The sequence below is a fragment of the Penicillium cinerascens genome (assembly GCF_028974065.1).
Source record: "Penicillium cinerascens strain IBT 15544 chromosome Unknown contig_1_segment0_segment0, whole genome shotgun sequence".
NCBI classification, from domain to species: Eukaryota; Fungi; Ascomycota; class Eurotiomycetes; order Eurotiales; family Aspergillaceae; genus Penicillium; species Penicillium cinerascens.
This window is the reverse complement of record NW_026695287.1, coordinates 2,821,099-2,835,270: the sequence shown is the minus strand read 5'-3', so window position 1 is coordinate 2,835,270 and position 14,172 is coordinate 2,821,099. Positions and strand designations below refer to the sequence as shown.

Sequence of the window (14,172 nt, the reverse complement as noted above, 5' to 3'; positions counted from 1 at the left end):
CCCTTTGGAATAAGATTTGGGATCGACTACGCTGGTGAAAGACATATTTTGGGAATCATTATCTTTGTGGGGTTGGTTATTAGACATCCTTCAGTGGGCCCTCACTTTGATTCAGCTCTTTTGGTGGAAAGTTGCGGGCTTTTTTAATTGCAAAACTTTCCACATGGGCTTCAATCAATCCAACCGCTAGAGTACGTTCAACCCTAATATTGTCCCCATCAAACATGTCAGTTTTTGACCTCGGCTTTTTTCACATTATGAAATCAAGAGAATATTCTCCGATCTACCTGGGTAAGATAGATATGTTCTCTTTTCATTGTCAGAGAGGATTTAAGTTGCCCGAGGGACAAACGGGAATATTGTTTTTTTTTTGAAGGTAAATTTATTTCTCGGTGGATAAGAAGACTTCAGTTAATTGCTAATTTAGAACAACCTCGACCTTGACCTCATCCTAGGCCGGAATTTGGAACAAGGAGATGGTATCAGTAAAAACATCAACGTTATTACTAGACAGCGCCAAAGAGTTCCCGTTTTGGCTGATCATGTTTTGCACGCCGACGGTACTTAAGCAGTAGACCTCGATTGATCCGACAGTTCCTTCCAAGTCAAACACATTTGGCTGACAATTCTCGGGGCCATTCTGGGAATTGCAGGCTAGTCTAGGATTAGCATTTCTGAACCAATTCCGCAACTATATGAAAGGGAAGGGGTCAAGCCTACTGCCGTCGTAATTGTTAAAGAAGGAATAAAGTCCTGCTCCGTATACAAGGACGTTGTTGGAGCTCACAATTCGGAGACCCCATGCGTCGTTGCAGTCTGCTGACTGGCCAGAACAGGAGGTAGAAAAGTTGGGGTCATTCAATGAGGATACCACAGTGAACGGTGCGGGCGCTGGAGGGTTGGGTTGATAATAGCTACGTCCGGGGCGTTAGTCGCTTCTGCACTGCGTATTGAGACTGAAATGATCGAAATAAACATACGGTGTCTCCGTCTGAATGAATCCCATGTAAACATCCTTAGTATTGGCCAATTGGTACTGGTACAGGGTGTGGTGTTCGACCGCCGTTCCGATTCTATACATCATTAGCTCACTGTGTCAATAAACAAACAAGTGAAGGTAATTCGTACAGCCAAAATGTTCCGGCGGTACTTTCAATGTAGAGACCTCGCCCGTTGTAAACGGTAATTTGGGTATTTGAGGCGTCATCAATGTCGTGGTCTGCGGTCCACAGCCACACATTCTCCAGGTACAGGTTTGAGGCTGAGGCCGTCACATGCAGAGTCATATAGGCGGCGATGCATGCGGAGTTAATAGATGTGCTGGATGGAGTCTTTTCACACTGAGCCACCTGCAAGTCGGAGCCCGTGAACCCTCCGATGCGAGCGTGGACATCCCAGATCCCCGAGGGAGTCCCGGAGGCAGCCAAGTTCCACTCGATCAGAATGGCCCCAGGCTGGGCACCTTGTGTGCTAACAATCATGTCGGACCATTCAACCTGGCCAGCTTGTCCGGCGGTACCAACGCGAACGACAGGCTGGGGGGAGTTGATGTTGTTGAAGTAGCTGCCGCTGGACATGATCACCGAATATGCCTCACCGACCAGCTTTGCTCCTGGAGGAATTAGCAAGGTGCTGGTGACTTTGTATGTACCGGCGTCAAAGAACACCACTTGCCCAGCTGCCGTGGCACTGTTGATCACGCTTTGTAACGCGCTCGTATCATCCGTGACCCCGTTACCAGTGGCACCGGCACTGCGCACACTCTGGAAAGATGAGACCGTGAGAGAATTATACTGGGGTTTGGACCGAACGTAATAGTTGGATCCACTTAGGAGTGTTGACGGTCGAGTAATGGGGGTGAAAGAACCCTGGAAACGTGTGTGGCCGGAAGTGGTGTAGCTGTTGCCTTCACCCCATCCAGCTACCGTCACACTGCCGCTGCTGCCTGCCAGCACAGTGCCTGCGGAGGTAGATTTAACAATATCTGGGACATTACTGAAGATACTGTTGTCAATAATGAGACTGCCATTAGCCACATTATTGGCCACGCTCTCAGTAAATGCTGTCAGCAATCCCACCGGAGTATTGGTGATGGTGCTGTCCACAAGAATCACTGAGCCCACTGCCTGGTCGGATGGCCCACCCGCGGACATGTCAATGCCAGTCTGGCAGTCGTTTATGGTAATACCTTGATATACCCAGCCCCAGTCCCACAGCTGATTGATAGCGGTGACGCAGTTGTTGAAAACCAAGTTGCGCATAGTGAATTGCTGGTTGCCAACCTGGATGCCATATAAACCGCCATTGAAAGTTAAATCGGTGAGGAAACCGGCGGAACCTGTTAATTTTATTAGTGATATAGCCCCAAAAACGTAGATGGCCAACGCACCCGATTCACAAAAAACACCAACGTGTTGTGTGCCTGATGCTGAGCTCATCTGGAATATGAGATTCTGCAGACTCGTTGCCTGGGCCGTGGGCCAATGAATTCCAGTAGCCGAGGAGGTAGCTGGAATACTTGTCATGTCTAGGATAAAATTACGCACTTGGCGGTAAAAGACATTTGTTGAGCCCCAATTAAGTGATGCAGTATAGTACTTGTCTCCGTCAATCAAGCCAAAGCCAGAAAAGCTGGAACTAGCTTTTAGCGTCGGTAGGCTGTTTGGATTTCCCAGCAAAATGGTGTTGTACTGGTCTATAATGGATGAGGAGATCAAATAGGTTCCCGCTGGGAAATATACCACTGCCGGAGTGGTTGTGCTGGATGAACAGCCCTCGCCACAACGGCCGCCATCGCTGATGGCAGCGTTGATGGCAGCCGTATCATCAGTCACACCGTTTCCTAGTGAAAAAAGGTTCAGCCCCGATCCATATCCAATCTAGATGGTGAGACATACCCGTGGCACCATAATCCTTTACATTTCGATAGACCGTGTATCCAGAAGGCCCAAAGGCGGAAATTCCCTGGTGTTCAATATTCTCGTACCAGTAGTTGGATGATCCTGTGGCCGTGGCAGCCGTGGGTGCATGAGTGGCCGACGCGGCCGTGGTGATAGACGTAGTGGTGGATACAACAGTACCATATTGGTACAGATCCAGGCGATTGGGTCCTCCACAAGTCTCGGCAGAATTCCCAGTACACGCCATGTCGCAGCCGGTACTTCCATCTGGGGCCGGACCGCCACCATTCTGCAGGGTATTGCCACAGTCTTATGACACAATTAGGTTCTGTGGATATAGGCGGACCATAAGACTTACAGCATTCATCGGCGTACTCTACCCCAGCCAGAGTGAACCCCAAAGCCTGACACCCGGCCTGGCAATTCTGTACGGTCATGTTGGTCGCCCCTCCAGGAGCAGGAATACCCTCCGCCAGGGATCTTCCCGAGACATTATCCATATAGCAACCCAAGAAAGACCAGCTAGAGCTTCTCTTTTCCATGGGAACCGCCAAGGCCACTCCGAAGAGGGCAAACAGGACAGCTGTGTTGGGTAACATAATGGAAGACTGAGAAGTGCTGGTGCCCGGAAGCGTGCTTAGAACCCATATGAATGATACTAGGAAACATCATGTTTCTTATATATCGTGTTCGTAACACAATATTCGACATGTATTCATAGGAGCCAATCCCGGTCATTTCAGAAATTGTATGAGGGACCAGACAGCCACAAAATGATATTTTGCCATGAATTTGTCACCAAAGGTCCAAGAACGCTGAGGCTACCTGATAATCACCGTCACATTCAGTCGGAGATGAATCCCTCCGAGAGACAGCAGCAGGCAACCGGCATGTAAACAGCCTATGTCAAATTCTACCACAGTATGCAATGTGCAAAGTATGCTCATGCGGAATTTCGGAAGGTTGGATTAATGCCATTCATTACAATAATTCTGGAAGACCGAGGGCAAATGCTACGCGAGCAAGATCATTTTACCCCGCATGGTGCAGATTCGGTTTGGAGCCATTTTAAGATCTTCCCGAGTTAGGCCAAAATGCTCCAGGGGGTGTCTGAGCGTTTCTTCAGTAATTCTGCAGGCGCTGCTTATGCCCGCCCGTTGTTGGGCATCATCAGCCGAAACCCCCTATTCCTGGAATGATTGGGCAGATGGCACCCTCACCAACTCCAAAAACAAGGAAAAGACAGGTACGAGGATCTGGGGTGGGGAATAAAGGAGGCTTGTGACTTTTCCCGGCGTTTGCATCCCATGTGGGTAATTACCGGCATCTTCTGGAGCAATATACTTGCATACCCCTGCATGACTAGGTCACGGCCAATCCCCGCATATCATGTTTATTTGACTTTCCCTTTTTCTCGCCCTAGCCAATTATTCCCCACCTTGACAATATATTGTGTTACATTGATTCCTTCTACCAAACGCCCCCTGTTTTAGAATTGAATCACGCCCCGACCCTACACTAACCATTCCGCAAAACCCCGCCTTGAACGGGCTCTAGGGTGTCATTTACCTAGACCGAATGCGCTGCGGAATCTCGGATTTTATTGATTGACTCCATTAGCCACATATGGTCAAGCATTTGAATGATGCTTACCCCGATATTCCGCGAGCTGTCTGCTTCTAGCTGTACTGCCTCGGATTCTGTAGAGGGTGTGTTTTACCCAGATCGAATGTTCTGCAGAATTTCGGTTTTATTGGTTGACTCCATTAGCCAGAAGTGGAACAACGAGGCTTGTCCCGACACTCCGCGAATATCTTGCTTCTAGCTATTCTGTCTTGGATTCTGCAAAAGGGATCAAAGCAGATAGTAAGCACACAACCCAATACCAAGTCAAAAACGCACCCGAGGTATCCCTTTTTACAATATAGCAAGAATAGAACCGGGTGATGGCCTTATGTGTATAAGTCTGCTTGCCTCCTTCTTCTCGATCGGACTGCTCTCAGTATCCGAATAGTTTCATTATCAATTCTTGGCTCCCCCGAGCAATGATTCTCACACGTGCACTAGTACTTTTTGCTCTGCCACTACTCGTAGTAGGCGAGCAGTTTGAGATCCCTGCGGTAGAGGCCATCGTCAATAAAGTGCTCCATAACTATTCGAAATGGGTGAACTTTAAAGGCCACTCAAGCCATTCCGATACTGCGAAACGGTCCACTGCCACCACCATCGCGAAGCGTGGACTGGCATACAATAACAACAACCCCGACAGCAATGCCACTTACGCAAATCTCTTTGAGGGGTACCCTAAGATCTCTTGGGGTTATGACTGGGGATATCCATCCTGGGGCCTAGACTCGGACTTTGAATTGTATAGTCGCAAGCAGCTTTCTTCAGGATATGATGGACGCTGACAGTTTTACGCAGTGTTCCCATGCTTTGGGGCCTCCCCAGCGGTTCTGACCCCGACTGGACTGCCGCGGTCGAAACTCCAGGCACCTTGAACATTCTCGGCTTCAATGAGCCAGACCTAACCTATTCTGGCTCTTCTGATATTCTGCCTGCTAATGCAGCTGCGGGATATCAGACATACATGGAGCCATTTGCCGGGAAGGTCAAGATCGGCATGCCGAATGTTCTATGGAACAATGTCGGCTCTTCCTCCGGAGGCAACTATGACTCGGCCCAATGGACGCAGTATTTCTTGGGAAACTGCACCGGATGCCACTTCGACTTTGCTGCTATTCACTGGTACCAAGACTGTGACCCGGGCAATGGACAGAGCGGTGTCGACTGGTTCCAGGGCAACGTCACAGACGCATATCAGACGCTGAATCTTCCAGTCTGGATCACAGAGTTTGAGTGTTATGGATCGGACGCGCAGCAGGTGGACTTTTTGCAGCAGGTACTGCCATGGTTGGATGAGCAAAGTTATGTAGAGCGATATGCATACTTTGGAGTGTTTCCCGATTATCTGGTGAATGACGCAGGCAATGGGCTCTCGGATATTGGGGTAGCGTATGCAACGACTTGATGATTGACATCAGTCGTATGAGTTGGGCTGATTTGGGGTACAAGGATCATTATGTATAAGATCAACAGAGTATATGAATTCCAGGCAGCGGCCTTCCATGCCGATTGTGGATTCTTAGTCGCGATAAGGCTTTGTCGGGTCACAAATATTATCCATATCCTCTCACTGAAATACGTCTTAGTCTTGGCGGTGGGGCGAGGAAACAATTGTCAAGTATGTATTGACCAAGGCAATTTTGAGAATGACTGCAAAATACACTGCGCCACGACGCCTTGTGGTACTCCCAGGCTCGATCCGATCGGCTTTTACATCGAAGAAGATCTAAATCTGAGCAGAGTTTCAGGTGGTACCGATTTAACTCCTGTTACTGTGGCATTAGATATGGGGTGAGGTAACATAAAGTGCTTACGGACAGGGGACCGACTTTGAAATGTTGTGCTTCATTCTTCGCTCTCTAGATATTTGTGGGGCCTGAGGGTTTAGGGTCCCTCCTCTAAGAAGCCAGCGGCCCGCAAATGTGGACCGGGCTATTTAAGGGCAGAAATATCTCCAGAAAGCACCCCGAACCTTCCCTGGAGGGATTCATACTTCTCAGTTCCTAGAATTTCTTGTAGTTCAGAAGAACGATTGTTGCGGATTTATATCCAAATAAAAACTGTTATTTTACCGCAACAGACATCAATCTCCGCCTAGGCTGAGGCCAGCCCTACGCCACTTTGGTCTCTATAGACTCCTTGGGCGGAATAATACCAAAATTCTGATTTCCCATCGCCTCAAAATAATGGCCGTCAGCGATTTTCTGCGTGCCTTCACCGAACAAGTTATACTGGCGATTGTTATCGCCATACTGGCTGGCAGCCTCGGGCTTATCCGCCAGATCGGAGTCGGCCAGTGATGGAGATACTTCCGCCAGCTCCTCGCGAGCCTTTGCCAGCGGCCCAACCTGCTTCTGCAGCTCCGCAGAAAATATCTCATGCGTAACTAGGACTCCTAGATCCTCCAAAATGCCGTCCATCAGCGTCTCGACGCGACGCTTGCCTTGTTTAATAATGATTGCTCGGTACACGGAAGAGTCATATTGGTCCTTTGATTTTTTGCCGATTTTCTCGAAGATCTCCCGCAGCTTGTCGGCTTTCTCGTCGCAGCTATACAGGACAGTCTTTAGTGCCTTGGCGTCATCGGCGGACTTCATTTTCTTCGCCGGGATCTTGGCAGCTTTCAGGGTTTGTTCAACCAGGGGAAGGCGTTTATGGACTTCTTGGAAGGCTTCGGGTAGACTACTGAGGTCTTTGATAGAGCCATATGCCTCAACTATATCTTCTGTAACCTCGATGAGGCCAGCAATCTGGCGAGAGATATCGGAATTTGCCATTGTGCGCTGAGTGACTGGGTGGGGGGTTGATTAGAAAAATTAAGATAGGACATATTGCAGGAAAGCTCAACTCTTACATTGGTTACGAGCCGAGCTTGTCTTCGCTGACCTGGAGGCTGTGCCAGGGGGAAAGGCAGAGTGCTAGATGTGGAACCGGTAGTCTGTAGTTTAGGGCGAAACAATTGGCAGTGTTCACTCAAGCATACAGCTAATCTGCCTAGGAATTTCTTGATGGTTATCGCTCTCAAATTTATAATTTCTCGTGCTTGACGCGTCGCAGCCACAACTTGCGCTAAAGGGCGGGGGACGGGAGGTCATCTAGTCGGTGTGCAGCAGCAGAATTGTGAGGGCTTTGTGGGAGCTCTCCGCGGCAATAGCCTGCTCTTCCGGCGTATTCGATGTGAGACGTATTCAATAAGCAAGTGGTATGCAAGTGGAATTCAAGGGATGCAGGCTGCAGCTCTGATGGCCAATTGAATGCGAAGGGAGACTGTGACGTGTTGATGGCTCGCTACCTTGCCGCCTTGGTGAGGTCCTCCTTCGGCGGCGGTATAGATTGATTCGCTGACCCCGGCGCGAATTTAAGCAGGCTTACCTGATTGCGCTACTCACCCCTTCCATTTTGAAACGCCCCCTGTCACGAGTACCGCCGTGGTTCCTATCTCCAATTACGACGACGCAGCTCCCTCTGCTCTGGGCGGCTACTGTGATAGCGAACCGCCGTTCGCGTCATCAGGTTCATGTGTCGAATCGGAGGATACGTTGAAGGAAACTAATTTTAGAGGAATTGATTTAAAAACTCAGATCGAGTTTCCTCTGATTGCCATTCAAATAGGCGGTGGGTTGAGTACACACTGAAAAATTCTGCACCGAATCAGTGCTGATTGGTTGTATTTGACCACTTGCTCAGTTCGACATGATAGTTAATCAGGTTTTTGTCTTGCGGCCCGAATCTATCGGTTTTTCTAGGGGCCTTCCGTAGAGCAAACCCAATACGGTATAAGTGATTAGTCCAAATTTACAGTTAATAGAGAAACGCAGAGGTTGATACGGCTGCCACGAATTCGCTAGCTCCAGTCATCCCTCTAAGCGCCCCAAAATATGTGCCCGACTGGGAACCTAAAGGTATCCATTGTTCAACGCCATCCTGTAAGCGCTGAACCAGGTTCGCACTAATATCATTCGTCACCCACGGCGCTAAACCGGGTGTGATAAGAGGCGCTACCAGGGTGTGTTTGAGCCTTTCCCGAACTCTTGATCTTCGATTCACCATCACTAAACACCCACTGTCGCAGGTAGATGAGAGTGTGCCGTTGATAAGAATGTTACTTCGTTTACGCGCCGGCTTGTTCTGTGCTATCCAAATAAAAGGTCTTTTCGGAACGCTCTGCCTGAACATGTTTTGACTTGAGAAGCCTCCCTATTCGCCGACGGCCCATCTGCGTCTAACCAGTAGTACTTCAGAATCAAAAGACCAGTCATGATCCTTTTATTAACCCCTTAAATATGGAAAGGATCTACCAGCAATTTCTTAAGCGCTTGGAGCGAGCTACGGGCTGTAAAACTCTACCGATATGACGAGCGGAGAACAGTCCCACTCCGAGACATGATAGGGCAAGTTTTAGGCCGGCGCTCCGTCTGATCGCGTACGTTGATGGTGCCGCTGAGAAGGCGGCCGAGAAGTTTAAATCTGGAAGGGAAAGTTGACCTATAAAGAGGAAAAAGTCATCGGGGCACGTAAACCATCCTCACTAGTCAGCTATAAGGTACAATACCAGTCTTCCAATACACTTTGCAAGAGCTTGCATATATTTTGGAGACAGAAAAAGAATGCCGTTTTTTATGCGTGCCAAAATGAAACGATTCCTGCGGCGACGACGACGACGGGTCCCAGACACAGATCAGGATACTATACCTGATGACCTGTCGAGAAAAACTTTCCCTACCGGCATCAAACCGCTCTGTAGCCCAGAGAACGTGACAATAGAGTGAGTGCTCTTTTATATTTGAAAGCAACTCTAATATTTCTCGTCTAGCATCGTCTTCGTTCACGGCCTGACTGGTGATCGCGACGCGACATGGACTGCCCGAGACGCGACCGAACCCTGGCCCAAAAAGCCTCCTCCCGTCCATACTTCCGACAGCCCGTGTCCTTACATTTGGCTATGATGCATATGTTGTTAACTGGCGAGGTGTAGTGTCGCAGAGTCTTATCGCTAACCACGCGTGGAATCTGTTGACATCTCTTTCATCGTATCGAGATAACGACGGCACTGTAGGGCATCCAGGTCTACCAATATCATCGCTTATTAACATGCACAGAATGAACGACCCGTAATTTTTGTCTGCCATAGCTTGGGGGGACTGGTCTGCGAGGATGTACGGTACCGCTTTTAGTTCTAAGGACTACGCTAATGTTGGTGACAGGCCTTGTTTAAATCGAGGCAACGATCAGAGCATCGTCTCCAAAATATTGCTCGTTGTACCCGCGGTATTATATTTCTAGGCACACCACACCATGGAGCTGGCCTTGCCAAATGGGCCGAGGTCGTGTCTAAATCTATCGGCCTCATCAAGCAAACAAATTCCGACATCGTGGATGTCCTCAAACGCGATTCTGAGGTGCTTGCGCGGATTCAAGACGGCTTTCACACGATGATCAAAGCGCGCAGTGTAGCAGAACCGCCTCCGATCGAGGTTACTTGCTTCTATGAGGAGTTGCCAGTGCTGGGTATTGGTTTCGTAGGTCAACAAATCCATTCTACTCCTCAAATACTAATGTCTAGACAATAGGTTGTGCCACAAGATTCGGCCATTCTGCCAGGTTATGTCCCCATCGGTATTCACAGCAACCATATGAATATGGCTAGGTTCACCAACGTCGAAGACCCCGGTTTCATGGCTGTTTGTGGAGAGCTGCGTCGGTGGATTCGAGATGCCCAAGGAAACACGAGACGCCACGCGAACTCACCACTGGATGAGCAACCTGGTGTTGCCAACCAGTACGGCGACAATAGTCGTCAGTATACCCTATTGGGGAGCGGCACACAGAAAAATACGGAAGGCCATTATTTTAAGGCGAAAGGGGATCAGAATTTTGGTATGATCCCACCTAAGGAGTCTACAGACACCAAGGTGGCATAGGAGACTAGGCGAAAATCCAGGTTGAGAGTTGGACTTTACTCGAAGTCGAATATAGATTTCACTACATTCACTTACGAGTTTATGTTGGAGCAACCTGTGCGGCAAACCCAAATCTGTATATCTAAACCCTACATCTGCAACAATACGATAAAGATAATAAATTAGTTGAGATGCATCCGTCCTCCTAAGTGCTAGGTGAGTCCATATAGGCTATCTTAATGATTGTATATCCTTCCCTACCTAGCTAGAATAGTTCCTGTTATATATTGGTACACGCGACAACTCATAATCGAGGAGCACACCTCCAAAACCTTCTGCCACGATACTTAAAACCGGCGGTTGAGCTTCCGTAAGCCTATGACACTCAACCTACAGCTCTGTCACAATTCCATCGCATCTTTGTGTTGCCTTGGTCATAGTTTATAGTAGCTCTCCTGTGTTCGTTCGTGATCGGCGACCCTGTATTGCAACGTCTAGGGATCGAAAGTTGCCTTGAATTCTATCAAGATTCCGCTTAATATTTGGGAAATTGGTGCCCTGGTCCTTGTATATAGTTTAATAATTCACCAAAGACTGGGTGACTTGGATGCCAAGTGAGAGTAGCCCCGCAATCCCTGATGCGATCGGCAGCGGATCAGCAATAGTGAACGGTGGTAGACACTTGGGGTAGGAACCGTAGAATTTGAGACGTCAGCAGGAAGAGAAGTTGGTTTAGATTCCAGAGGCGAGCTCCAGACTTCCCGAGCGAGACACAACACTGGTTTGTTGGCTACTAAAGCTGCGCGACATGCTGTAGCAGCATTATTCATTTTCAACAAGACTTTCCCGAGCCCAGTTAAATTCCCTGACACTTGAGTCAGGTTGACCCGAGGGCGTCGTAGATAGACTGCCATTCAGAAGAAGCGGCAACAAGACGCGATTGGCTTGGCTTATTTTCGGAAATCTGAGCTTCTTCCAGAATCGAGGTTAAGTTTTTCGGATATCAGACTCGACACTCGCTTACCGCCATCAAAGCTCCTCACCGATGGGGCCAAGGATTTTGCTGCGCAATCACCTCCCAGCCTCCCCTATCCTTCGCAGATAAACAGGATTATGCCCAGCGTGATCGACACTGTAGACGCCCATCCCTTGAATCGAATCACTTTCTTTTCGTCGCAATTGCCAACGTCGGAAAAAACATGCGATGCCTCGCCGAGGTTAAAAACCAAAATCATGGTGCGGGTCTCGGATCCACCATATCTAAGACAAAACACATTCCAGAACCTGTTCAACCCCCTAGCGCACCCTTATCAACCCGATTAATTGTACGGAGTAACGCGGTGTGCACAGTGCCTGTGCGATACCATTTTTGCAATAGGATCTGCATCCTTTCAGGGACGCCGTGCTAGCGATCGATTTGGAACGGGGTTCCGTCTACGGCCTGTGATTGGACAAATCGCGGGATCGTGAGGAGACTCCAAGGTTTTAATTTCCCTGAATTTCTCTTATCGGGGACCCTGCTTTGAGAAATGCCGTGGCGATCTTCACGGGGTATCCCGCAGCGTGGTTGCCGTTGTCCCGGCAAATGACGAACGTTGCAAAGGAGGACTTCCGCTTTTGGATCCTGGGTTAACCATCCGTCACACGGGCAAACGATCCGACGTCACCTTTCGAATTCGACCGAGGACGGCGCTGTTGGATCATGACCCAGTCTCTCTGTATAGCCTTGGCAGGCGGGGTTCAAGGATGGTGCATCCTTGGCGATGCTAGGTACACAGGCCCAGCACTTTAATCCCATGCACAGTAATACCATTGATGGGTTGAACGTTCCGTAGCAGTCGAGGGCCCCGGACTGGCTTGCTTTCCGACAGCTGTGAATGAACGGTAACCTTAAAAAACCACTGTGGGGAATGAACCCCCCTTGGTCGGAGCGAAGCGATCGGGCTCAACCTAGACACTTAGACCCCTTTGCTACGAGAAGAAAGTCTATGTGGACACCATGGTAATATTGAAGCGACGCTAATTATGCCTTGATCATTCATACATGTACGGGAATTAAGTAACAGAAAATATGTACAGATGCCCAGACGCTCACGACTTCTCGATATCTATGCCCAATTCGGGAACCCAGAAGGTGACGTTGGCATCCGAGTAGAATGCTTCGCTACCGAAACTGAAAATTCCCAGGTAGTCTTCACTCGAGGGGTACAGGTCGCCCGGGAGGGAGTAAAGATCGGTGATCAGCTGATAAATGTCACCCACGAAGCGCTCCGTTGGTTCGGTCGCTTTCCACGTGAAGACATTCTGCCCCGTCGCCTTGTTTGTTCCAGCGTAGAGTTCACTGGAAAAGAAATTAGTGAAAGCTTGTAGAAACGAAAGGGCAAAATACTCACAATGACGTGCCGTTCAATTCTCTACTTGTGACCTGGGAACCGATGGGGTCGGTTGAAGTACCGTAATTGGCAAACCAGATCATGACTTCGTACTTGGCAGTAGTACTGTTCTGGGCGATGGTCTGATCGCTGTCGAAGAACATATCCACGGCGACGTTGGCGTTGAGGGTTTGGGCGGTCAATTCGGATTCGATCGTGGTCTCCGCGGGGGTGTTGCCCACGCCGTAGGTCCAGTGCAGATCGAGGTTGAGGGAGGACATTTTGCCCAATTCCACTGGCAGGACACCGTCCACCATGATATTAGGGAAGGCATGCACGGGCTGAGTCTCCGGGCCGGGTTTGTATTGCCAGGTGACGGAGAACTGAGGAGCGGTGTATTTGGACGGATAGGTTTCGTTGTTATTCGTGGTGATCTAGGCTGAGTGTTAAGAGGCGACCGATGAGATAGCAATGGAAGCGCTTACGTTCATGCACAATGCGCCCTCCGATGAAGATGTCACACCCCATTGATTGGGGTTCACTGTGGATCAAGTCAGTTTCAGATCGAGGTCTCACGGTGGCAGGTAAAAAAGAAAAAAACTCACATGTGTATAGTTGGCCGTCAGAGGGCGGCGAGATACCGTATGAGTTCTGGCAGTACATGGAGTTGGTGACCCCGTTGTTCACGGTGTGTCCGCTGTCGCCCGAGCCACCTCCGGTACTTCCTCCCCCTCCGGTCGATCCCCCATTCCCATCGCTGCCATCGCCGGTGAACAGCGGGGGCTGGCCGGTTGCCGAACGGTGAGCGTCGATGCCGAATAGAGCACCCAGGCTGCCTCCGATCGGAATGACCAGCAGACTGGCGTTGACGAGTAATTTGAGCGCCATGGTGTGGTGATGTGAAAGGAGTGTAGAACTGAAAAAGCGGACAGCGATCGGACATCACGCAGACCCGAAAAGAAGAAGAGTGATCGGGTTGACCGAAAGGGGTTTAGCGGCAGGTACTAAAGCGGGAGCGTGGGTTTTGGTACCTGAGCACGGCACATCAGTGGCCGATAGCCGGGGCCCGGTGGAGATAACGAAGCGCCACAACGCTTTTCTTCTTTCCCCCTGCGTTGCACTGCCAAGTGGAGAGGTTGGAACGCGACCAGTCACGTCGGCCTTGCCTACCTTTTCTTGACCGATCCGCCTTAGTGCCGGAAATCCTGTAGTCACCCCGACCAAGGGAACCCTATCATTTGGTTTCACGCTTTTTGCGTCCGTAGTAACTTCCGGTAGTGGGCCGTGCACAGATCCGAGGTTCCCAGGTACACACCGTCGCAGTTCCACTCGCCACACGCTTTTTGATTCTAGCCTGTACTATGCATCATGACG

At 49.6% G+C, this 14,172-nt stretch overlaps 5 protein-coding genes across 5 annotated transcripts; 2 read left to right on the top strand and 3 right to left on the bottom strand.

Annotated features, from left to right (window-relative positions):
- Window positions 1-451: 451 nt before the first annotated feature.
- Window positions 452-3,499, bottom strand: N7498_002610 (exo-beta-1-3-glucanase; the record flags this gene model as incomplete). Its single annotated transcript, XM_058449672.1, is given in 7 exon segments — window positions 452-654; window positions 721-914; window positions 981-1,073; window positions 1,093-2,338; window positions 2,390-2,842; window positions 2,898-3,209; window positions 3,259-3,499. The coding sequence occupies 7 exon segments, from the start codon at window positions 3,497-3,499 to the stop codon at window positions 452-454; spliced, it is 2,742 nt and encodes a 913-aa protein (XP_058312016.1).
- Window positions 3,500-4,945: 1,446 nt separating this feature from the next.
- On the top strand, window positions 4,946-5,931 carry N7498_002609 (glycoside hydrolase family 128 protein; the record flags this gene model as incomplete). The annotated part of the gene is made up of 2 exons (XM_058449671.1): window positions 4,946-5,268; window positions 5,325-5,931. The coding sequence occupies 2 exons, from the start codon at window positions 4,946-4,948 to the stop codon at window positions 5,929-5,931; spliced, it is 930 nt and encodes a 309-aa protein (XP_058312015.1).
- A 706-nt stretch (window positions 5,932-6,637) lies between these two features.
- On the bottom strand, window positions 6,638-7,303 carry N7498_002608 (uncharacterized protein; the record flags this gene model as incomplete). Its single annotated transcript, XM_058449670.1, has 1 exon — window positions 6,638-7,303. One exon carries the CDS (start codon window positions 7,301-7,303, stop codon window positions 6,638-6,640), a length of 666 nt encoding a protein of 221 aa, XP_058312014.1.
- A 1,830-nt stretch (window positions 7,304-9,133) lies between these two features.
- N7498_002607 (esterase/lipase family protein) lies at window positions 9,134-10,447 on the top strand (the record flags this gene model as incomplete). Its single annotated transcript, XM_058449669.1, has 6 exons — window positions 9,134-9,291; window positions 9,340-9,452; window positions 9,502-9,578; window positions 9,626-9,682; window positions 9,731-10,045; window positions 10,097-10,447. 6 exons carry the CDS (start codon window positions 9,134-9,136, stop codon window positions 10,445-10,447), a joined length of 1,071 nt encoding a protein of 356 aa, XP_058312013.1.
- Window positions 10,448-12,517: 2,070 nt separating this feature from the next.
- On the bottom strand, window positions 12,518-13,686 carry N7498_002606 (glycoside hydrolase family 12 protein; the record flags this gene model as incomplete). The annotated part of the gene is made up of 4 exons (XM_058449668.1): window positions 12,518-12,767; window positions 12,820-13,232; window positions 13,284-13,339; window positions 13,404-13,686. The coding sequence occupies 4 exons, from the start codon at window positions 13,684-13,686 to the stop codon at window positions 12,518-12,520; spliced, it is 1,002 nt and encodes a 333-aa protein (XP_058312012.1).
- Window positions 13,687-14,172: the final 486 nt, after the last annotated feature.